This window comes from Anabrus simplex, chromosome 2 (assembly GCF_040414725.1).
Source record: "Anabrus simplex isolate iqAnaSimp1 chromosome 2, ASM4041472v1, whole genome shotgun sequence".
Lineage (NCBI taxonomy): Eukaryota > Metazoa > Arthropoda > Insecta > Orthoptera > Tettigoniidae > Anabrus > Anabrus simplex.
Window position 1 is genome coordinate 216,551,384 of NC_090266.1, and position 23,215 is coordinate 216,574,598.

At 38.1% G+C, this 23,215-nt stretch overlaps 1 protein-coding gene across 1 annotated transcript in view; it reads left to right on the plus strand.

The window, feature by feature from the left end:
- LOC136864014 (BOS complex subunit ncln) overlaps positions 1-23,215 on the plus strand; it is a 260,068-nt gene that overhangs the window by 95,193 nt on the left and 141,660 nt on the right. The window contains exons 3-5 of the mRNA XM_067140513.2: positions 630-777; positions 12,068-12,162; positions 12,271-12,354. Of these exons, the coding sequence (XP_066996614.2) occupies positions 630-777; positions 12,068-12,162; positions 12,271-12,354 (327 nt within the window). The remainder of the gene's footprint in view (positions 1-629; positions 778-12,067; positions 12,163-12,270; positions 12,355-23,215) is intronic.

Sequence of the window (23,215 nt, forward strand, 5' to 3'; positions counted from 1 at the left end):
CTTGTAGTGGTTTTTTTTTTTTTTTTTTTGCTAGGGGCTTTACGCCGCGCCGACACAGATAGGTCTTATGGTGACGATGGGATAGGAAAGGCCTAGGAGTTGGAAGGAAGCGGCCGTGGCCTTAATTAAGGTACAGCCCCAGCATTTGCCTGGTGTGAAAATGGGAAACCACGGAAAACCATTTTCAGGGCTGCCGATAGTGGGATTCGAACCTACTATCTCCCGGATGCAAGCTCACAGCCGCGCGCCTCTACGCGCACGGCCAACTCGCCCGGTAGTGGTTTGTTGAGAATAAATCTTGGTGAATGTGTCTAAAAGTATATCTGCATATATTCGTGATGTGAAGGAAATTGAGGACATAAGCTAAGTTCATGTAGTAGAATTTGGTGGCGTGCGTGCTATGTATTTGTAAACTTTTATAAAAGTTCTGCAGAATAAGACATAAATTATGTTGAATTTAATGTTTAATATGTATTTTTTACTGTAATAGCTCATTATAATAAATGTGGGTGACCTGCAATTTATTATATATATCGCTGAACTTTTTGCCGAGTTTTCAGTTTATTCACATCATCAGGAATTTTTAGCTTTGTTGGTCCATATTTTAAATGATATATTTGAAATTTCAGTATATGCTTGCATTAGAACAAACCATGCTCTCTGAAGAAGTTCCAATTCCTGTTTACTTTGCTGCTTGGTCACCACAGTTGCAGTGTATCCTTGATGAGGTTTCACATAGCTATGTGAAGGATGATAGATCTGATTCAGCAGCAGAAGGTATGCATAGAATTGTGTTGTATTAATGAGTATTAAATCTCCAAGATTTCTATGTAGCCATTTCTACACTGAGACTAATTTGTAATTTGTTTCATTTCCTTTTACCTGATTTCATTGTAGATGTTCCATTCTCTACATTTGATGTGACTAGCTTTTCTTATCAAACTTTCATATTCTTTGATGGCTATATTATTTTGTGAAGCTCATTTGGATAGACATAATAATCATTTTCATGTATACACTGCCAGTTTGTGATTAAACTCAGTTGATTAGTAATTTATTTTTCCCAATGAAGTTTATATGTGCAAGGGGTGTTTCTTTATTAGTGGCAACTTTTAATTACAAATGGTTCAAAATAGGTACCTCCATGAAATGTCTACAGTCCCTCATTGTAGTATCCAACATTGTGTAGAACCTTTTGCCAGCTGTGTGGAAGCCGTAGTATCCCTCTACCCAGTGCCTGTTTTATGGATGGTGTGAATGGAACTGTCTTTCACCTGCAGCACTTTGGGAACAGTGGTTCCTTCATCTTCACTATCAAATCAAATCACAGAGGCAGCATGAGGCAAAATGATGGGGATGATTAGAGCTCAGCTCAGCTCCATTGAGCATATAAATCAGCCTTCTGCAAAATGATGGGAGACATCTGCAGAAAGTGCTGGTTCAAAGTGGTGATCCAAAAATGAGCAATAATACTGCACATTCATGGTCTGTCGTTGGGGTATGGTAAGCATAAATATAACACCATCACAGTCGTACACCAGAATCACCATCACCTTAACATTGCTGGTGTTCTGAAGCACAGAAGTACGTATTACATACTTAAGTACAAAAATTACTGTTTAATTACATCTGCATTTACCAAGGTTAAATTGTTGTTGCTGCTGCACAAAATTATTTTTACATTGGTTTGTTCCATATGGACTCTGTACAGGAGTGAGAGTTGGGTCAGTTAAGGATATCTTATTCACAAACTGGAAGTGTCAGATATAAAAATAACAAGAATAATTGCTGCTACAAACATGTAGGACAATGACAATCCAGGCCATTTCAATTGTTATATAGAACATTGTATTAACCCCTTAAGTGGGTATGACGTCTTTAGACGTTTTCGCGCTGGGCTTCTACAGTGGGTATGACGGCATTAGTCGATCGTAAAATTTATCGCGTATGTATCTTGACGGTGAAGGCATACGGCGTGTCCATGGAATCTATCGCATTAGTTGATGTGTTTTCCACGAGATCACGCTGTGTATTGTTTTTTAGAGCTGTCACAGCTTCGTGAAATGCATTTGTTATGGCGCCTTGCACGAAGGTCCCGCGCAGCCATTTATGACGTGAAGCATGGCTTCCAAACGTAAAGTAGATCGGCTACCTGTCCGAAGGTGTATTGTGTGTTGGTCCCAAGGGAAGAGGAAGGAAACATCATACTGGTGTCCTGACTGTGAAAAGGCTTTGTGTGTAACACCTTGTTTCTGCCTATATCACACAGATAACAATCTACAAAACCTATAATCATCCTGACTCAGAACAATGTAAATAATGTTAGTAACACATTTGGATTCATAACAATGTAAATAATGTACATAATGTTAGTATCACATTATTGAAGAATAATAATTACTATCGTATTAGATTAAACTAATTGTGTACACATTTATGAAGGAAATATTTAAATATCACAAAGTGGGGAAAAAGTACCCACGGCAGGTTATGCATGTGGAGAATTTAGTACCCAGTTAAGGGGTTAAGGAGCAGTTATCAGCATATTTTGAAAAATACCCTTTATTAAATACCGCACAGTTTGGTTTCAGAACTGTTAAATCCACCATTAAAGCTGTAGAAACTGTTGTAACTGAGGTAATACAGGGTTTTGAGTCTCACCACATATGCTACATTGTTAGACCACAGTAAAGCTTTTGATTCTGCACCACATAATATACAAATAAGAAAGTTAAAGATGTAGAATTATAATTAATCACATCCTATCTCAACGATAGATGTCAGATCATACAAGTTGACAAACAAAAATCTGTGGCCCTCAAAGTAGAAATAGGCATAGTTCAGGGATATAAATGATATTGTAAATGTAAGTTATTTACCCTGCAGGTCAGTACTCTATGCAGGTGATACCACTATCATAACAAGTGGTAAGGACTTAACAAATGTGTAAGATAAAAGGTTAGAGATGTTACACAAATCATCCAATTGGTTGCAGGCTAATAAACTGTTTTTAAATAGTAACAAGACAGAAGTTATTGCTTAAAATTCCAAATGTACATTTAACATATCTCCTTGCTCTATACAGACGATAATTCGTGATTTGTGCCAATACGGGTTGTTGAAGATAACATTGATAGTATGTCACACAAAATAGTTATGTATAAAACATCCAATGCATTGTAGGTATTCCATATGGTGAGGTAGGTCATACAAAATCCCATCAAATAATACTTTCAACTCATCATAAAACTTCAAAATACATTCGTAGTACAGGCAACCATATGCCAGATAATCGATGCTATCTTCAACAACCCATATTGGCACAATTCACAAATTCATAAACAGCTACAAGGTTCTACAAATGTAAACTAACCACACCTCATTTTCAAACTTCTGTAAAACTATGAAAGCTTTCTCAAATATAAAGACAAAAACTTTCCACCTAATCAATACATTTATTCAATTATTAAGTACTTAAGACATACTAATATGTCAGTACCGGTTTCGACCCTTTTAGTGGGTCGTCTTCAGCTGAAGAACCTATCGTCTTAATAATAACAACATATAATGCTAAAACACAGCTTGTCCTAATTATGAATGACTTGTGCTAACTTAAGGTGAAGCCGGGCTGAGTGGCTCAGACGGTTAAGGCGCTGGCCTTCTGACCCCAACTTGGCAGGTTCGATCCTGGCTCAGTCCGGTGGTATTTGAAGGTGCTCATATACGTCAGCCTCGTGTCGGCAGATTTACTGGCACGTAAAAGAACTCCTGCGGGACTAAATTCCAGCACCTTGACCTCTCCGAAAACCGTAAAAGAGTAGTTAGTGGGACGTAAAACAAATAACATTATTATTATTATTATTATTATTATTATTATTATTATTATTATTATTATTATTACTTAAGGTGATGTATTGTGGTAATAAAATATGATTGGAAAAATGGGTGTTAAAAGTCTGCAAAGTTCACAAGTTTGTTTTGTTGCTGATCTTGATGTTCACTCATTTAAACCAGTGTTGCGTTGTTGACACACCCATTTGAAAACGTTTCATTGTTGAGCTGGTAAAATATTACTATGTTAATTGCGAATGACTAATGTTAAAATAATGCTATGTTATGATGATAAACCGTGCTTGACGGAGTAACTTTGACACTCTGGAAAGTTCACCAGTCCATTAAAACACTATTCTTGGTGTTTGTACATATTCTCACTCATTCAGTCAATTGTTTCAGTGTTATACACCTATTATAAAATATAAAATCTCTTATTGCTAAGTTACGTAGTGCTGTATTTATAAATTCCACGTCAGTAGGAGATTTATTATTGTATGATGTATGTTGATGAGCTTGTATAACGTCTTCATAAGCTCATCTCAGAGTTGGACAAAAATGTCATCCATGAACCTACACCAAAGAAAATATTCTGGAGTTTACTGATCTCGGAATTTATAAATACAGCACAACGTAACTTAGCAATAAGAGGTTTTATATATTTAAAAAGGTGGATAACATTGAAATAGTGGATTGAATGAGTACAAACACCAAGAACAGTATCTTAGAGGTGAAGCTTCCACGGTGTGTTAGAATTATTTAGTTTATTTTCCACAGGTTTGATTCTGGCTCAGTCCGGTGGTATTTGAAGGTGCTCAAATATGACAGCCTCGTGTCGGTAGATTTACTGGCACGTTAAAGAACTCCTGCGGGACTAAATTCCGGCACCTCGGCGTCTCCGAAGACCGTAAAATTAGTTAGTGGGACGTAAAGCAAATAACATTGTTATTATTAGTTTATTTTCCGGGTTGAATCGTGTTGTTGTTTTCTGTACATTGTGTACAGTTTGCCGACGTTTCAAATACATTGCAGTATTCTTTGTCAAGGCGACTGAAATACCCTACTTGATCCGAAGGAGACTGATTACCTTGACAGTATACTGCAATGTATTCGAAACGTCGGCAAACTGTATGTAATGTACAGAAAACAACAACACGGTTCAACCCGGAAATCAGACTAAATAACCAAGAGCAGTGTTTTAATGGACTGGTAAAAATGAAATGACATATGGCTTTTAGTGCCGGGAGTGTCCGAGGACAAATTTGGCTCTCCAGATGCAGGTCTTTTGATTTGACGCCTGTAGGCGACCTGCGCGTCGTGATGAGGATGAAATGATGATGGAGACAACACATACACTCAGTCCCCGTGTCAGGGAAATGAGCCAATTATGGCTAAATTCCCGACCTCGCTGGGAATCGAACCCGGGACTCCTGTGACCAAAGGCCAGCACTCTAACCATTCAACCGTGGAGCGGACAATGGACTGGTGAATGTTCTAGACCGTGAAAGTTACTCCTTCAAGCATGTTTTAATAATAACATATCATTATTTTAACATTAGTCATTCACAATTAACATAGTGATATTTTACCAGCTCAACATTGAAACATTTTCAAATAAGTGTGTCAACAACACAATACTGGTTTAAATAAGTGAACATCAAGATCAGCATCAAAACAAACTTGCTGCAGTCGCTTAAGTGTGGCCAGTATCCAATATTCGGGAGATAGTAGGTTCGAGCCCCAATGTCGGCAGCCCTGAAAATGGTTTTCCATGGTTTCCCATTTTCACACCAGGCAAATGCTGGGGCTGTACCTTAATCAAGGCCACGGCTGCTTCCTTCCCACTCCTAGCCCTTCCTTGTCCCATCGTCGCCATAAGACCTATCTGTGTCGGTGCGTTGTAAAGCAAAAAAACAAAACCTTGTGAACTTTGCAGACTTTTAAAGACCATTTTTCCAATCATATTTTATTACCACAATATATCCCCTTAAGTTAGCATGTGTCATTCATAATTAGGACAAGCTGTGTTTTAGCATTATAAGTTGTAAGTGTTAAGACGATAGGTTCTTCAGCTGCAGATGACCCACTAAAAGGGTCGAAACCGGTATTGACATATTAGCATGTTTTAAGTACTTTATAATTCAATAAATGTATTGATTAGGTGGAAAGTTCCTGTCTTTATATTTGCAAATACTTAAACCATCAATGCGGACAATTAAGTTAATAGATTATACCTATAAAAGTTCACAAATTGAACACAGGAAATCAACCCTATTGAAGTTCTCTCAAGAAAATACTGCCTACATCTCCTCAGCATCATCTTATTACCCAATTTAAGGGTTTCATCTGACAGTACTCATGTGACATTCATAATTATGTGAATGCTGAAATTCTCATAGATGTACTTTTCACAGACTCAATTAATCAAATGGGATGAATTTGGCATTTATCAAAATACTATTATATCAAATGTGAATGTCATTAGAAGTAATTTTAGTATTAATTTTAAAAATGTATACCTGTCGTGACATCACCAACAAAAATTTTACTTTTCTAAGACACATCAAACATCACAACAATATATTTATGTTATCTGTAATTTCATTTATATTGACATTAGGATTAAATTAGGATTTTACTTTTGATCCATTTCTATATAAATTGTTTCAAGAATGTTCATTAGAATGCCTTTATCTACTGTAAATAAAATTGTCATGGTCTGTTGTGAAGATACGGTGAAAGTCACTCATGTGTTCTCATGGCTGAATATCTATTACAGTTTTCTGCATTGATGTTTTCTTGGTTATGTGTTAGGGAATTTCTCCCGGTTTGTCCGATGCATGTTGTTTTGCATTGAGAACATTTGAGTTTGTAGATCCCTGAATTTAAATATATATTATTTTTATGTATAATATGTGTATTAATGGAATATTAGTTTTATTTGTACGGAATGCTATTTTAAAACTGTGTTGCTTAAAAATATTTGTGATTTGATAAATGATGATATTGAAGATGAAAGTGGAAAAATTCTTGTTGTTATTCTTCCATTTTTTTTTTTTAAGTTATGTTTGGGTTTATCTTTTATTTATTGATAATTTAATCAGTATAGTTTTTGGTGTATCCATTATTAATTCCTATTTTATAAATAATGTTGATTTCTTTAGTGAGACCTTTGTGTGACAGAAGGATATTATAAGCTCTGTTGATCAAACTGTTGAATGTAGCTTTTTTTAAAAAATCTGTGTGATGTGAGACTTTTTTAATAGTATCGATACCTTAATGCACAATAGTGCCAAGTCCAATTTTTTGTGATTTTGACATATTGCTGCTGAAGGATACCTTGTGGAAAGCTGCATTGAGTGCACTTAAATCCCTTGTCCAAATCTATGGTGAAATCCATATGAATTCGCAAAATTGAAAAATGCCATATCCACGCGTGCTTTGTTTGTAAGCGCACAGAAATGCCAAGTCCCAGCCTCTTCAATTCTCTGAGATTTTAACTGCACATTTGTGGGAGTCTATATGCACTTCCTCTTGATTCTGTAGTTTTGTTTTTCTTGTTGGTTAAATCACCTTAGGGATTTCTAGAGGTGAAATGGAGCATTGAAGCATAAGACTTCATTTCGAACGTACGATGGTCATGATGGTAGAATAGGACAACCAGCATCCAATTGCACTCCAAAATCAGTTGCTTCTCATTTGCGTGCCTTCATTTCGTCGTTACCCAAAGTTTCTGCACAGTACTGCAGAAAGAAGGGTACTGTAGTCGCCTCTACTTGGCTCCTGATCTCTATATACCTTCATTGCATCGGTTGTACAGTGAAAATCCGGACTACCCAAATATATCAGAATGTGTGTTTAGATGCATTTTCAAACAATTTGAACCACCGTTAGCAATTTTTATTCCTAAAAGAGGACCAATGCTCTAAGTGTAAAGAGGCAGAACACACTAAAACCTCTACAACCAATCAGGATTATATAGAACACATCACTTGTAAACTTGAAATACGGGAAATGAAAGATGAAGACTCTAAAAGTGCAGTTGATAACACAAAATTAGTATTTGGAAGTTTTGATTTTCAGGCCATACATCAAATCCCTTTCGCAGGTGATTGCCAAATTTATTATAAAAGAAGCACTCTATTTATAATTTCACAGTGTATGACTCGCTGAGAAATGGTACTTGCTTTTTATGGGATGAGACCAACGGAAAAAAAGGCAGTGCTAAATCGGTAGCTGTCTACTTAGTTACATAGCACATCTGATTCCAGAAGTTGAGCATCTAATCCTGTATGAAGACGCGTGTGGTGGACAGAACAGGAACCAAAACATGGTGTCTACTATACGCCATGAATACATAGTTACATCCCAGTCTGAAAACGCTGGACCTAAAATTTATGGAAAGTGGCCATAGATACCTAGAGGCCGATAACATTTATGCCACAATTGAGAAGATGAGAAAGCATTTTATACTCCTCATGGGTACGAAATTGTCATGGAAATGGCCAGAAAGATATAGATCCATTGACAAAATGCATAATGCACAACAGAAGAAAAGATGACGACACCAAAAAAATCAATTGGTTACGCATAAAGTAGTTTCGCTTTACACAAGGTAGCAGCTTGGTGAAGTTTTAAGTATTCTGTGAAGGGCGAATTCTGTGAGGTGCAGGTTAATCCTAAGAGTATTCAATGGGATGGAATCACTCCTCAACCAATATACAGACAACTGCTACCTATATCACTTCAAAAGAAGAAAGATTTGTTGACTGTGTTGAAAACTGGAGTCATCCCAGCTGAATATAAGGAGTTTGACAACATTTTATCTTTGGCAATGTGAGTTTATGACGAAGCTGTTTGGGCAACCGTAAGAATGGATGAGGCAAATGAAGAGGACTAGATGACAGTAAATACTGGTACCCTTTGGATCGAAAATCTGTGCAAAATTCAATTTCTCTTGCATGGATGTATGAAAATAGCACCTGTATTCACCTTGTGCAATAATGTTTAATTCGCACAAAAATGGTTCAATAACACAGTCTTTTTTAACGTAGGAAAAATTTGATTTTTATAAAATTCAAATCGGTAATAATCCTACGTTCCATAATGTACATATTTCTTAAATTTAGATGAATAAATGTACCTTCTATTGAATTTATGACCTGTTTTATTATTTTACAAGGTAAGGCAATAATATCCTATGTCCAATAAAACTGCATTAACTAGTGCTCAGTTGTTCCATGTCCTGACATCAGCACAAATAATCACATTTGGATAGAATGTATGCAAATTTTTAACATAAATTGATCAGAAAAATACGTCTGAAAGATTATTATACCTAGAAAGTCAGCACCACCAAAGAATAGTAAATCATGTGGTATCGAAACACGAGTTTGAAACTTTGTGTTTGCATTTCCCACAATTTATGAAATTTCAACTTGGTGCTATTGTGCATTAAGGCGTCAGTATAATGGTTTGGGTTGGTTTTATGTAAATTTTATACAATTTTGAAATTCAAAATAGATTCAGACTGTTAGATAAGAGTACACTTACAGAGAATAATGAGGAGATAGAGGTAAATTGCAATACAGAATGGAATAATATTAATCAATGCATTCTATCAGCAGCAGAGAGTTGTTTACATAAAAAGAGTAAAACTAAAAAGAAATGATTTGATGAGACATGTCAGGAAACAGTGAATGAAGTAATGGTTTTACATAGAGAATGGTTGCGGTCTAATGAGGATCCTGTTGTAGAGCAAGCCTACAAAGAGAAACAGAAAAATTGCATTAAATTGATTTGGAAGAAATCAGCAACAAGTTAAAGCAATACAAGATGATCATCAAAACATCATCATCCATAAAATGTTTGGTACAATTAATACTGTAAAGAAAGGCTTCAAAACAAGAACCAACTTCATGAATGATCATAAGGGGAACTTCATAACTGAGCAGAATAACCTGCTCTCTCATTGCAAGGAATATTTTGACAATTTGCTCAACTGCGTTGATCCAGAATCACCAATTGTGAAACCAAAGTGTCCTCTTAAGTATGATTTGATTCCAGAGCCTACTATTGAAGAGGTAGTAAACATCTGAAAAATAATAAAGTTTTGGGTAACGATGACATCCCAGCTGAACTAATCAAATCTGGAGAAGTACTATACAAACGTATATTCCAGTTTATCCTAATGATTTGGCAGGAAGAAGTTATGCCTGTAGAGTGGAAAGAATCTCTCATAGTGCCACTACATATAAAAGGAGACAAGGAAAATATTCTAAATTATTGTGGGATATCTCTTTTTAATATATCTTATCAAATTTTATCTTTTATTCTACTAAATCGCCTGAAACCATATGCAGAGAACATCATTGGTGATTACCAAAACGGATTTCACAGCAATAAATCCATGACTCATAACATATTTGCAATCAAATTAATAAGTGAGAAAGTGTGGGAATATAATCAAAGTATTCACTGTTTGTTCATTGATTTCCTGAAAGCATATGACTCAGTTCATAGAGACAGTCTGTGGAATGTCATGACAGAATTTGGCTTCGCTTTAAAACTTATTAACCTGGTGTAGACTGTGTATGGATGACAATACAAGTAGAATTCTCCAAAAGAGAACTGGTTTAAGACAAGGCGCTGCTTAATCCCGTCTTCTTTTCAATATTGCTCTTGAAAGAGTTTTTAGATTACTGACATTATTTCCGGCAGGAATACATCTCGGACAGTATCATAAAGTGCTTGTGTACGCAGATGATATTGTACTCATGGGGCGAAATGAGATTGAAATACGGAAATTGTTCATTGAACTTGAGGAGATGGCGTTAAAAATTAGGCCTCAGAATTAACGACCAAAATATGCGGTACATGATAGTAAAGACGAATATTGACGTGAATGAGAACTGATCACCTCTGATTATTGGTAAATGTACTTTTGAACGAGTTGAGCTTTTCAAGTTTCTAGGAGTTATGATTAGCGAACAGAATCAAAGAGAAGTGGAAATCAAAGTTTGAATGCAGAATACTAACAAGGTGTACTACTCTGTACAACTTCTATTGGGATCAAATTTTTTTATGAGAAATACAAAACTGAAAATCTACAATATTGTCATCAGGTCAGTTCTAACTTATGGTCCAGAATCATGGAGTTTAACAAAACAAGGAAAAAGATCAGTTGCAGGTTTTTGAAAATAAAGTTCACAGGAAAATTTTTGGACCATACTTTGATTCTATATCTCAAGCCTAGAATGAGAGATCAAATAAAGAAATACACTCACTATCACAGCAAGCACCAATAATCAACATCATCAATTCCAGAAGACTTCAATGGGCTGGTCATCGTTTATGGATGGAAAACGATAGGATGGTCTTACAAATCTTTAAAGAAGAGCTAACAGGAAAGACCAGTGGGAAGACCATGTAGCTCCTGGAAAAATGAAATCTTCAGGCTGTGTAGATTTCTGAATGTGAACAGCTGGCAAGAACTAGCCCAAAACAGAGTTCAGTGGAGGCAGTTTGCGAGATTGGCGTGGGATTTTCATGTCCCATAGAAGCCTGCTGAGTGAGTGAGGTATTAACATTTTCTTATCACAGTAAAGTCCACAAAATTAAGTTCATGTCCCATAGAAGCCTGCTGAGTGAGTGAGGTATTAACATTTTCTTATCACAGTAAAGTCCACAAAATTAAGTTTATTGATTGTTTTTGACTTCTAGTGTATGTTTTATATGAGAGTCTATGTCATTCAGTTGATCTAATATTGTGCAACTATTAATTTTCTGATCTATTATGACGAATATCATCGGCATATCTAAGCCATAACACAAGCCCTTTAGTATTGTCTAATATTATATTTCTCTCTAAATAGTCAATATAAATTTCTGCTAGAATTTTGGAAGCTGGAGCTCCCAGCTCTGTGTTGTACATATTTCATTAGCCAATGATTGGTATGTTATCCCACTAATTTTTTCTTGGTTCATGCAAATGGATTTCAGAAAATCATTTGTAATGCTAACAGTTTGTAATACAAACATAGGGTCTCTGTGGCTTTATATCTCCATGGTTTTAGCTCAGCAGGAATGTTTTGTAGATCTAGCTTTTGCAGTGCAAGAGATTACCAATGAATTATTGTGTGTTCTTTACCTGTTATAACTATTTGCTAATGTCTTCCACAGCATATTCGAATTTTGTGTGTTTTACAATTGTATTAAAATATTTTGTCATTTGCAGCATTATTGAATTCGGTTTCTGCCAATGGATACCAGATAGTAATCAGTACTAACCAGCCTACAGCCAAAACAGATGTTAATGTTGCTACTATACAGGTAATGATAGGCCTGTAGGATATATATAAAATCGTACAATACTTTTATCATTGAAAATTCAGTGGATCTGTATGTTTTATATCTAACTCATGTTTGTACTTCTCTCAGGGTAAACTTTCTGGATATGGTGTGGAAGAGAAACTGCCTACCATTGTCATAGTTGCACATTATGACAGTTTTGGGGTGGCACCTGTAAGTAGTACTGTTTTGATCTATGTTGACCACTTTAAATTATTCTTTTCATATGTTTTATAGGGTATCCAACCACTTATCCAGTTTGTGCATTTATACCACCATCAATCAATCAGTCAGTCAGTCAATCAATCAATCACTACTGACCTGCATTTAGGGCAGTTACCCAGGTGGCAGATTCCCTACCTGATGTTTTCCTAGCCTTTCCTTAAATAATTTCGAAGAAATTGGAAATTCATTGAGCATCTCCCTTGGTAAGTTATTCCAATCCCTAACTCCCCTTCCTATAAACGAATATTTGCCCCAGTTGGTCCTCTTGAATTCCAACTTTATCTTCATATCGTGATCTTTCCTACTTTTAAAGACACCACTCAAACTTATTCGTCTACTAATGTCACTCCATACCATCTCTCCACTAACAGTTCCGAACATACCATTGCACGTAATATGGTATTGCTTGTGTCAGACCTGTGTTTAGTGGGAGTAATAGTATCTAACTCTGACGAGAGGGCTGAGTTTTGTTGGCAGTTATTAATGTGGGCAGCTGGGTGTGCAATTTACCCTGGCAGAAATGGAAAAGTAGCACCCAGAAGGAATGATGATGGAAAGATAAAATTTGTCAAGTGAATAATTGTTATGAAACTGTGATGTATGTATGTATGTATGTATGTATGTATGTATGTATGTATGTTTAGTCCTCAGCCCGAAGGCTGGTTGGATCCTCAACAGCTCCACCATCAGCTGTCATAGATGGCCCAGGCATCACTGAAGAGGCGTACTAGGGAAATGAGGAGTGAGGTAGTTTCCCGTTGCCTTCCTCACCGAGCCAGAAGTTGCTATTACATATCAGTCTGCCAAGCCCACTGAAATGCATGCACCAACTGACCCTATGAGCAATATTTTCACACCATTCATAGCAGGGACTGGCTGCAGAAGGAATGGCATTACTAGCATCACTCATACCTCAGTCACTTTCATTTTGTCAAAGCCAAGGATAAAGCTGAGACAGATCAATGAAAGTAACAAGATTGCTCTAGCCCATACCAGAAGACATAGTGCACTGTAAACACTAGGTCTCGCCAGCAAAGGCATGAAACTGTGATAATGATTTGAAAATGCATGTGGTATGGCAATGGATTCGCTGTACAGCGATCAAGAGATATTCCCTAATGCACACATTAAGAATGGTTTTAATCTCAGTGCCCTGACATACACACATACATTCTAGCATGTATAATGTCTTAGAGATTCTGAATATAGAGCGGAGGTACATCCCACACCCATTTAAGTTGAGATTCGTTGTCAGAGCTTGGAGAATGATGATGTATCACCCCATCCATTCCCACACATGCTCGATCAGAGACAGGTCTGGAGATAGAGCAGGCCACTGCATTCGATTAACAGTCTCTAGAGAATGGTGGGTATTATTCTGCTAGACGAGAAAATCCAAATCCATATGGTCATGCACGAGAAGGAGCAGGTCAGTTTGGATGATTTTCTGGATGTATGCTGCAGCTGTCAGGGTACTGTTTACTGTGTCATGTGTGACTACTGTAAGACATGGCTTCCTATACCATAATACCTGGATCAGGCCTAGAGTGTCTCAGACATGTTACCAGGTGTCTTCTCTTTTACTCTATGTTGGACATGCATACATCCATCGTCCATGCCCAGGCAGAAGTGCCTTTCGTCACCGAATCCCAGTGATCACCGTAACTCTATCCAGCCATCTCGTTAGTGATGCTACTGAAGGCATACTCTGCATTTGGCAGGTGTGATAGGATATAAACTTCATGGTTTTGATCACTATTGAATTGTGATCACAATATGTTTTGAAGCTCCTGTTAACATTGTAATATTGCTGTAAACTAGTTGAAAACTGGCTGTTGGACTAAGTTTCTCTACAATCAATCAGTCACTGCTGATCTGCATTTAGGGCAGTCGCCCAGGTGGCATGTTCCCTGTCTGTTTTCCTAGCCTTTTCTTAAATGATTGCAAAGAAATTGGAAATTTATTGAAAGTCTCCCTTGGTTATTCCAATCCCTAACTCCCCTTCCTATAAACTAATATTTGCCCCAATTTGTCCTCTTGAATTCCAACTTTATCTTCATATTGTGATCTTTCCTACTTTTAAAGACACCACTCAAACTAATTCGTCTACTGATGTCGTCATTCCTTGTCATCACTCCACTGACAGTTCAGAATATACCACTTCCAAGTTATAACTAACAACTCTCATAATTGTTCCGTATTGAAACTGACGTTTGTGTTAAAATACCATTAATTTACATCACTTATATTTCTGTATTATTCACACTTTAAAAAATATTATTATTGTATATTAAGAGGTTATTACTGTGCAACATTAATGTCCATATTTCATACTATATATGGTTAAATAAGATCCTGGACCTTGACCTTAAGGTTGACGACAGGCTGAAAATGCCCAGAAAAGGGTGAAACATGTACCTTATAAGTCTATATAAATTCATGTACAGTAGAAGTCCGTTATAGCAAGAATTCGCAACAGCGAAAAATTTACTCGTTATAACGGATTGTCGTTATATCCAATTTTTGTATAAAAGTCGGAAAACCCTTCATGCACTTTAAAATCGGTATGAAACGGCAATCAGTCTGTTCAAAACTTGCGTTTCCGTAGATGATATCCACACTACGGCTTACTTGTTTGTTATTTTTCGTAATCCGATACTACGTGAAAGTGTATGTTTAATTTCATTCTGAAAAAAATATAGTACAGTATATCTCCGAATCCAAGATGAACCCCACTTTTTCCTTAAAAAAATTTTAATCAGGCTCAAAAAGAAGTTTGTAAAATCATATGAATGCCTTGTCTTACAGTAGGCCTACGCATTTTTAGACTATTTTTAGACGCCGAACATTGACTTTCGTCACGCCGTATTTCTTTATTTTTGGCGGCTGCACAATTATTTCCTTAAGACCATTGGCATCATAATACCGAAGAGAACTCGTTGAAAATTTTCCAGCAATACCTATTCCATGCGTCTCTACAATACAACGATCCATCAGGAAATTATTCTTGCTGTCTATAAAACTATTACTTTTACGCAGCGTCAGATATAACCGGCTGGCGCTACACGCACGTCTCGCTTGCCGGGTTCGGCCAAATTCAGCGGCTAGCGATGTATTGGCCTAATCACGAACGCTGACAGTCAACGAACGACTTTATTGCGCCACGGTGTGGCCATTCCGCCCTTGCCTATGCCGTATTTTCTTGCGGCTGCACAATTATTCTACATTTCCGTGTGTTTAATAAACCTTAACTTATAATTGGCATCATAATATCGACTAGAACCCGTTGAAAATTTGCCGGCAATACCTTTTCCACGTATCTTTACAATACGACTATCCATCACGAAAATATTCCTGCTGTCTATAAACCGTAATTTTACTAAGCGTCAAGTACAATATACGCGTTATGACTCTGCCACTGAGTAGCCATGGCTTTTCTAAGAATTCGAAGGGTCGCATGCTTTGATGCCATTCTGCAGATTTGAGAAACACACAGGCTCTGTACAACCGGTTGTCGCGGCTAGCGATGTGTAGTAAAGAGGCGGTCGTTTATTGTCAAAGAGTTCTGTGCGCTTGTGAAAAGAAGCAGCGTTGTTACCGCGGTAGTTACCAGTGGTATCCATTAACTTACTGTTAGGCCGCGTATGCAACAACCCGTGAGTTTTCGCATGAGATTCTGAGAAAAAAAAGTGTTGGATTCGGAGAAATACGGTATCACTCCATAGATTTCTGTGGCAAACAGCTCAGCTTTCTTCTTCAAACAGCGTCACCTAACCTAACCGTATATGTAGCCTATCATGAAAACCTATTTGAAACGCATGTAGAGAAATAACCTCCTCGCGAAAAATGTACATGTAAATAGCCGTAACTAGACGCGAGAAGATATGAAATATCCTCTGAAATCAGTGATGTACTCTGCCATATCTTGAGGTGTACCACGTTCTTACTTAATTTCCGTATATAACATTAAAATTAAGATATCGTTTACAGCCTTTATTTTTAACGAGTTAACAACTGCTATCGGCCACGTTATGTACGCATTTATTACGAAAACATGTTTTCCTCTTTCATTTCAAATTTTCCTTAGAGTACAGCAGTCAATGGGTATTACTAATAAACTCCAACATCGCCTTTGAATGTCAACGAGAGAGCTCGCAAATGCACAAAGTGAGAGAACTATACCGTACCGAAGATGATCGATAGCATTTTGTTGCAAACGTTTCAGTTTTCTTATTCAAACAGCGTCACGTATCCTAACTTAACCGTACTATACGTATGATGAAAACACACTTCAAGCGCCAGTAGAGAAATTCTACCTTTCTCGCTATAAATTTTCATAATAGCCTTTCCGTAATTTAACCAGACGCGACAAAGTATAAACTAACCTCTGAAATCAATTAAGCACTCTGCAATATCTCAAGGTGTATCCCATTCTTACTTAATTGCAGTATTTAGCCTCAAAATTAAGCGGTCGTTTAGTCAGCCTTAATTTTAACGAGTTAACAACAGTTATTGGACACGTTATTTACGCATTTATTACGAAAATATGTTCTCTTTCATTTCGAATTTTCTTTACGGAACAACTGTCGACAGATATTACTAATCGACTCCGACATCGCCTTCGAATGTCGACGAGAGAAATCGCTAGTGCACATAGCGAGGAAACGACGCCGAAGGTAATCGATCGCATGCAATATCATCGCTGGGTTGCATAAATATCGGTAACGGAAAAAATCGCGCCCGCTAAATCGCTCGTAATAACGGATGTGCCAGTGATAGAGTTCTCGCTATAACCGAAGGACGATACACAGTTTAATATAGAAATTTTGAAGGGACAGAAAAATGTCGTCGCTATAACGGAGTTCTCGTTATATGCCGTACTCTCTATAGCGGACTTCTACTGTATATTTAATCCACATTTTGCCTAAAATACCACTTAGTCGAGCAGCTCGTCTCCTTTCTCCCATGTCTTCCCAGCTCTAACTTTGCAACATGTTTGTAACGCTACTCTTTTGTCGGAAATCCCCCAGAACAAATCAAACTGCTTTTCTTTGGATTTTTTCCCGTTCTTGAATCAAGTAATCCTGGTGAGGGTCCCATACACTGGAACCATACTCTAGTTGCGGTCTTACCGGAGACATACATCCTTACTACAACCCCTAAATACCCTCATAACCATGTGCAGAGATCTGTACCCTTTATTTACAATCATATTTATGTGATTACCTCAGTGAAGATCTTTCCTTACATTAACACAATGATCCCCAAAAGGAACTTTCATCCCATCAGCGCAGAAATTAAAACTGAGAGGACTTTTCCTATTTGTGAAACTCACAACCTGACTTTTAACCCTATTTATCATCATACCATTGCGTACTGTCCATCTCGCAACATTATCAAAGTCATTCTGCAGTTGCTCACAATCCTGTAACTTATTTACTACTCTGTATAGAATAACATCATCTGCAAAAAGCCTTATCTCTGATTCCACTTCTTTACACACATCATTAATATATATATAAGAAAGGTAAAGGTCCAATAATACTGCCTTGAGGAATCCCCCCCTTAATTATTACAGGGACAGTTAAAGCTTCGCCTGTTCTAATTCTCCGAGTTCTATTTTTCTAGAAGCATAGCAACCCATTCAGTCACTCTTTTGTCAAGTCCATTTGCACTAATTTTTGCTAGTAGTCTCCCATGATCCATCCTATCAAATGTTTTAGACAGGTCAATCGCGATACAGTCCATTTGACCTCCTGAATCAAAGATACAGTAGAGCCTCGATTATACGTTCCTGGAAACTACGTCTTCCTGTATTATTCGTTCAAATTACGTGGTCCCGCGAGCATCCTAATTAAATCACGTTGTAAAAATCCTGTATTATCCGTTCCTCGAAGAAACGATTTCCCGGATCAGCCGTCCCGAAATTTCAGTCCCATCAACACTAAATCCTCGATCGCGCCTTTTTTCTAGAAACTGTATCTCATGAGAGGACGGCTACAGCATACTTACGGATATTGGTGTTAACGTCTTGTCATTGCGGTGCCGGTAATTTGAGGAAGTACTGTACTGGAAAAGCGATCGATGGTGAATTTATGTAAGGTGGTGGTATTGTTCAGAGAATCTGTGGAAATCATAAAGCAGAAAGTGTCCACAGTGACTGGAAGGTAACAGAGTGTATTTCTTCGACAGCTCTACTTGAACTCACAACGAATTTCGTCATATGTCCGTACTTGCGAAACGTCTAGATTATGTCCAGGGTTAGATGTTTATGTTCTTACTCATTTCGGGTGTATCGCCGAACAGGTTTTCGGCATTTCCCTCAGGGCACTGTATAGTCACTGGTCACTGGGCTTTCAGGCAAGAATCGAAACTGGTCCTTCTTAAGTAACACAAATTTACAGTAGTATTTTAATATTATCGTACAAGATTGTTATCGAGACCAGAACAGATGTTGCACCTTACATACATAAAGCCATGGGAGGTTTTGAGATTGCCTGTTACTGTTTTCGCCCTAACATAAGACTGGGAATTTCACGTTTTTGTGTTGTGAAAACCGCATTTGTTTTATTTGCGCACGTAACATTTAAAACTTTGTATCATTTCGCACTCGTACCGACTTGTACAGCAAGCACGCTTTTCAGCTGAGCTCAAGGTCGCGAATAATCGTAATTTTGGATGTGTTAATGATATTCTTTCTCTTTCCAATTTGATTATCATTAGTGACGGGCAGAATTGAATTTAATGCATTTGAGAACTTGAAGATCGATATTTACATTCGAAACCATATTCTCGAGTTCAACATAACCTTTAAAAGCCGATGTAGGGCTAATTTACGCGGTACAAGATTTCCATAAACTGATTACAAACAGTATACTGGTGACCAAATTACAATGGAAGATAAATAAAGGGGATTTCGCCATCATGTTGGGCGCTTTTGTATCTAATGTGCTTTATTTTATTAGAGAATTAGAAACTACTTGTGGTTGATTGTTGTTTGGCTTGTCATTGCAGGTACTGTATTAGATTTTTCTAAGAGTTTGGCTCTGGCTAATCAAAGTTGCTGAATTGAAAGAAGTTTCCAGAGGAAACTGACAAAGTTTCCCCGGTAAAACTGAATGTAAAGTTTCGAGATTTTTAAGTCGCGTACCAGTAATTAATGTTTGAAGCCGGCACCGCGGTCTAACTTGCCTGCCTCTCGCCTGGAGGGCCCGGGTTCGATTACCGGCCAGGTCAGGCATTTTTACCTCCATATGAGGGCTGTTTCCAGGTTCACTCATTCTACGATTACCTTTAATTGAGGAGCTGTTGAATGGTGAGATGGCGGCCCCCAGCCTAGAGAGCCTGGAATAACGGCAGAGAGGATTCGTCACACTGACCATGCGTCACCTCGTAATCTGCAGGCCTTCGGACCGAGGGCGGTCGCTTGGTAGGCGGAAGGCCCATTGGGGCTGTCGTTTGATTTGGTTTAGGGGTGTTTGTAAGATTATGTAAGTATACATATTTCATTTTTGTGATGTTTAGCCAAATTGTTGATAGTTCATTCATTCCCAGATTTCCCGTTTTCCCGTGTTGTAAGTTGTTTTTCCGTGGTCCCTCCAAAAATGGTGATTCTAGGTTCCTCTGTATCTGCTATATCTTGCTGGAATCCTGTAAGTTGAGCTTCAGTGGAATAACCTTTCCTGAACACAAACTGCCTTCTATCAGACCAGTTATTAATTTGGCAAACATGTCTAATATAATCAGAAAGAATACTTTCCCAAAGCTTACATGCAATGCATGCCAAACTGACTACCCAATCAGTTGTATCTTCCAAAGAAAGTGCTTAAATTATGCTAATACTGCCTATGCTGCCATGTACAAAGCAAGCCAATCCTGCTAAAAAATATGATCAAAATTTAATGAAATGAGTGCTAAGCAAGAAGGACATCTGCAATATTGCCATACACTGCAGGGGCAGGGCAACATTTGTGCAGGAGACAGGAGTGAGAAAGATAAAAAAAGACTAGTCGGGGTGGTAAAATAGTGGAGTTAATGCCTTCTTCATCCTGGCAGGCCATTTAACATTAGAACGGCCAGAACTGTCATTTTGACCGTTAGCCAATTTCAGGGTATTTACACGCTCGTACTTTTTTTACGCATGAGGTTATTCTTTTTTGGCTTTTAGTCTTTTAGGGTCATGTACTTTCATGCCAAGAATTACAGCCGTAGATGATAAGGGAACACTGATATTGTCCGTTATACCTAGGAAAGTCATAAGTGGTCATTTTGAGCACTTCACTTGATAAAAAGAGCTCTATTCTGCTCACTGTGATATATTTACAAGTGGCACTATAGGGGCATATGATGTAACTAAATAATATGCCTCTAGCAGTGCTCACGAGTGGACGAGTTAGTGCCTGTTCCTTGTGTAGTATAGTGCTTATAAATGGCTCGGCGGCAAAAACTTAAATCCTGTTGAATTATTAGCAGAACTTTAAAAGCTAAGAGAAGACGAATCGGGTGGCGAAGAACATTATCAGATATAGACGCAGTGATTGACGGGGATTTTATACCTTAACAGTGTGGTAATATGTTTGATAGCAATAATGAAAATGAAAATATCCACACAGTGGACTTCATACCTACAATAGACGCAGTTACTCCATCAACCAGCCGTGATCAATCTTGCAGCAGAAGGACGGTCTCTTAGCAGCAGGCAACCTGTTCGAAGAGGAAGGGGACGAGGTGGGAGAGGTCATGAACTGGTAAAGTCCCCTTCATTTGCACCAGGAGATCAGTTATATGGCAAGGATGGAACAACTATTTAGGGGTAGCGTGCCTGCCTCTCGCCCAGAGGTCCCGGGTTCGATTCCCGGTCAGGGATTTTTCTCTCGACCTGAGGGCTGGTTCGAGGTCCACTCAGTCTACGTGATTAGAATTAAGGAGCTACCTGACGGTGAGATGGCGGTCCTGGTCTCAAAAGCCCAGAATAACGGCTGAGAGGATGCGTCGTGCTGACCACACGACCCCTCGTAATCTGCAGGCCTTCGGGCTGAGCAGTGGTCACTGGGCAGGCGAAGGCCCTTTCAAGGGCGTTAAGTGCCATGGGGTTTGGTTTTGGAACAACTATTTGGACTGTTATCGGCAGTAGTGGGAAACCCCCTGACCCTGGAAGGATGGCTGCTCAGAATGTACTGAAGAGGCAACAGGGCCTACTTCTCACACTAAGTGTTACATAGAGACTAATAGCAAGGTTAGTGCCTGGCATTCATTCAATGACACATCCATATTGAAGCATATAAAGATGTGCACAGAGACGGGAGCTAGTAGACAGACAGTGGATAATAATTGGTCTATTCCTTTGGGAGAATTAGATGCTTTTATTGTTTTTTTATACGCCCGTGGAGCTTATAAACTTACTTGTCTAGCCATTGATCATATGTGGTCTTCTTTATGGGGTCCCCTGGTTTTCACTAACACTATGGTAAGAAACAGGTTCAAAGAAATACTAAGGTATTTGCACTAGGTCCACTTGTTTGCAGACAGATAAATTTGCTTTGGCATCTGCTATTTGGAATAGATTTATTGAGAATTGTTTTGCGTGCTATAAACCAGGAGTGAATGTTACAGCTGATAAACAACTCTTCCCCAGCAAAGCTCTGTGAAGGTTCACGCAATACATGGCCAACAAGCCAGATAAATTTGGCATAAAATTCAGGCTATTGGTAGATGTTTATTCCAAGTACAGTATGTGTGTGCAGTGTGTTTCCTTATCTCGGGAAAGACGAAATACGACGTGCCAGTGAGTCACTGGCAGTAGCTTAAGTGTGGCCAGTATCCAGTATTCGGGAGATAGTGGGTTCAAACCCCACTGTCGGCAGCCCTGAAGATTATTTTCCATGGTTTCCCATTTCCACATCAAGCAAATGCTGGGACTGTATGTTGGTGCGACGTAAAGCAACTTGTAAAAAAAAAAAGAGAGAGAGGGAGAGGGTCACTGCCTGAAAATGTCATGAAACTTTTGGACCCATACCTCATGAAAGGACATAACGTGACCACTGATAACTTCTTTACATCGGTAAAGTGGCTGAGAGACTGAAAGAAAAGGAAACTAGTACTGTTGGAACAATCAGTAGAGTGAGGAAGGAAATCCCGGAGTCAATAAAAGCATTACGTGTGAATCTGTACGAGAGTATCGTACTTCAGAAGGAAGATCACACTACTCTCACAATATATCAATGAAAAGCTAACAAGAATGTGCTTCTGCTAAGCACTCTGCAGTAAAGATAACAAAAAGCTCCCTAGTACTACTGAATTTTATAACAGAAGTAAGTATGGTTTGGATGTAGCTGATCAAATGGCATGTAAACACACCACTAGGGCTGGATGCCGAAGGTGACCTGTACATGTATTTTGCAACGTACTTGATCTAGCAGCAATAAATTCATGGATGGTCTACAAGGAATTTACGGTACAGAGAATCTCTCAACATGATGATATTCTTGAAGTAATACAATAACTAAGATCTATTTTTGTGAAGACAAGATCCCAGTTGATTGAACTCCCTACACTTCAGCCTGAGCCTCAGATTCAGTGTGCCAGTCGTAAGCACTGACAATGTCAAGTGAACTCCAATTGTAAACAGAACAAAACCTCTGACACATGTTGTTTGTGCAAAAATTAGCCTGTGAAAAATTATCGTGTAAGGTAATCACTTGCATAAATTGCTTGTCAAGTGCCTGAATATGCTTGTAAACAAACAGACACGATTATTTTTATCATAAGCTTCACAAAGGCATTCAATAGCCAGTCCGCCAAAGTTATCTAT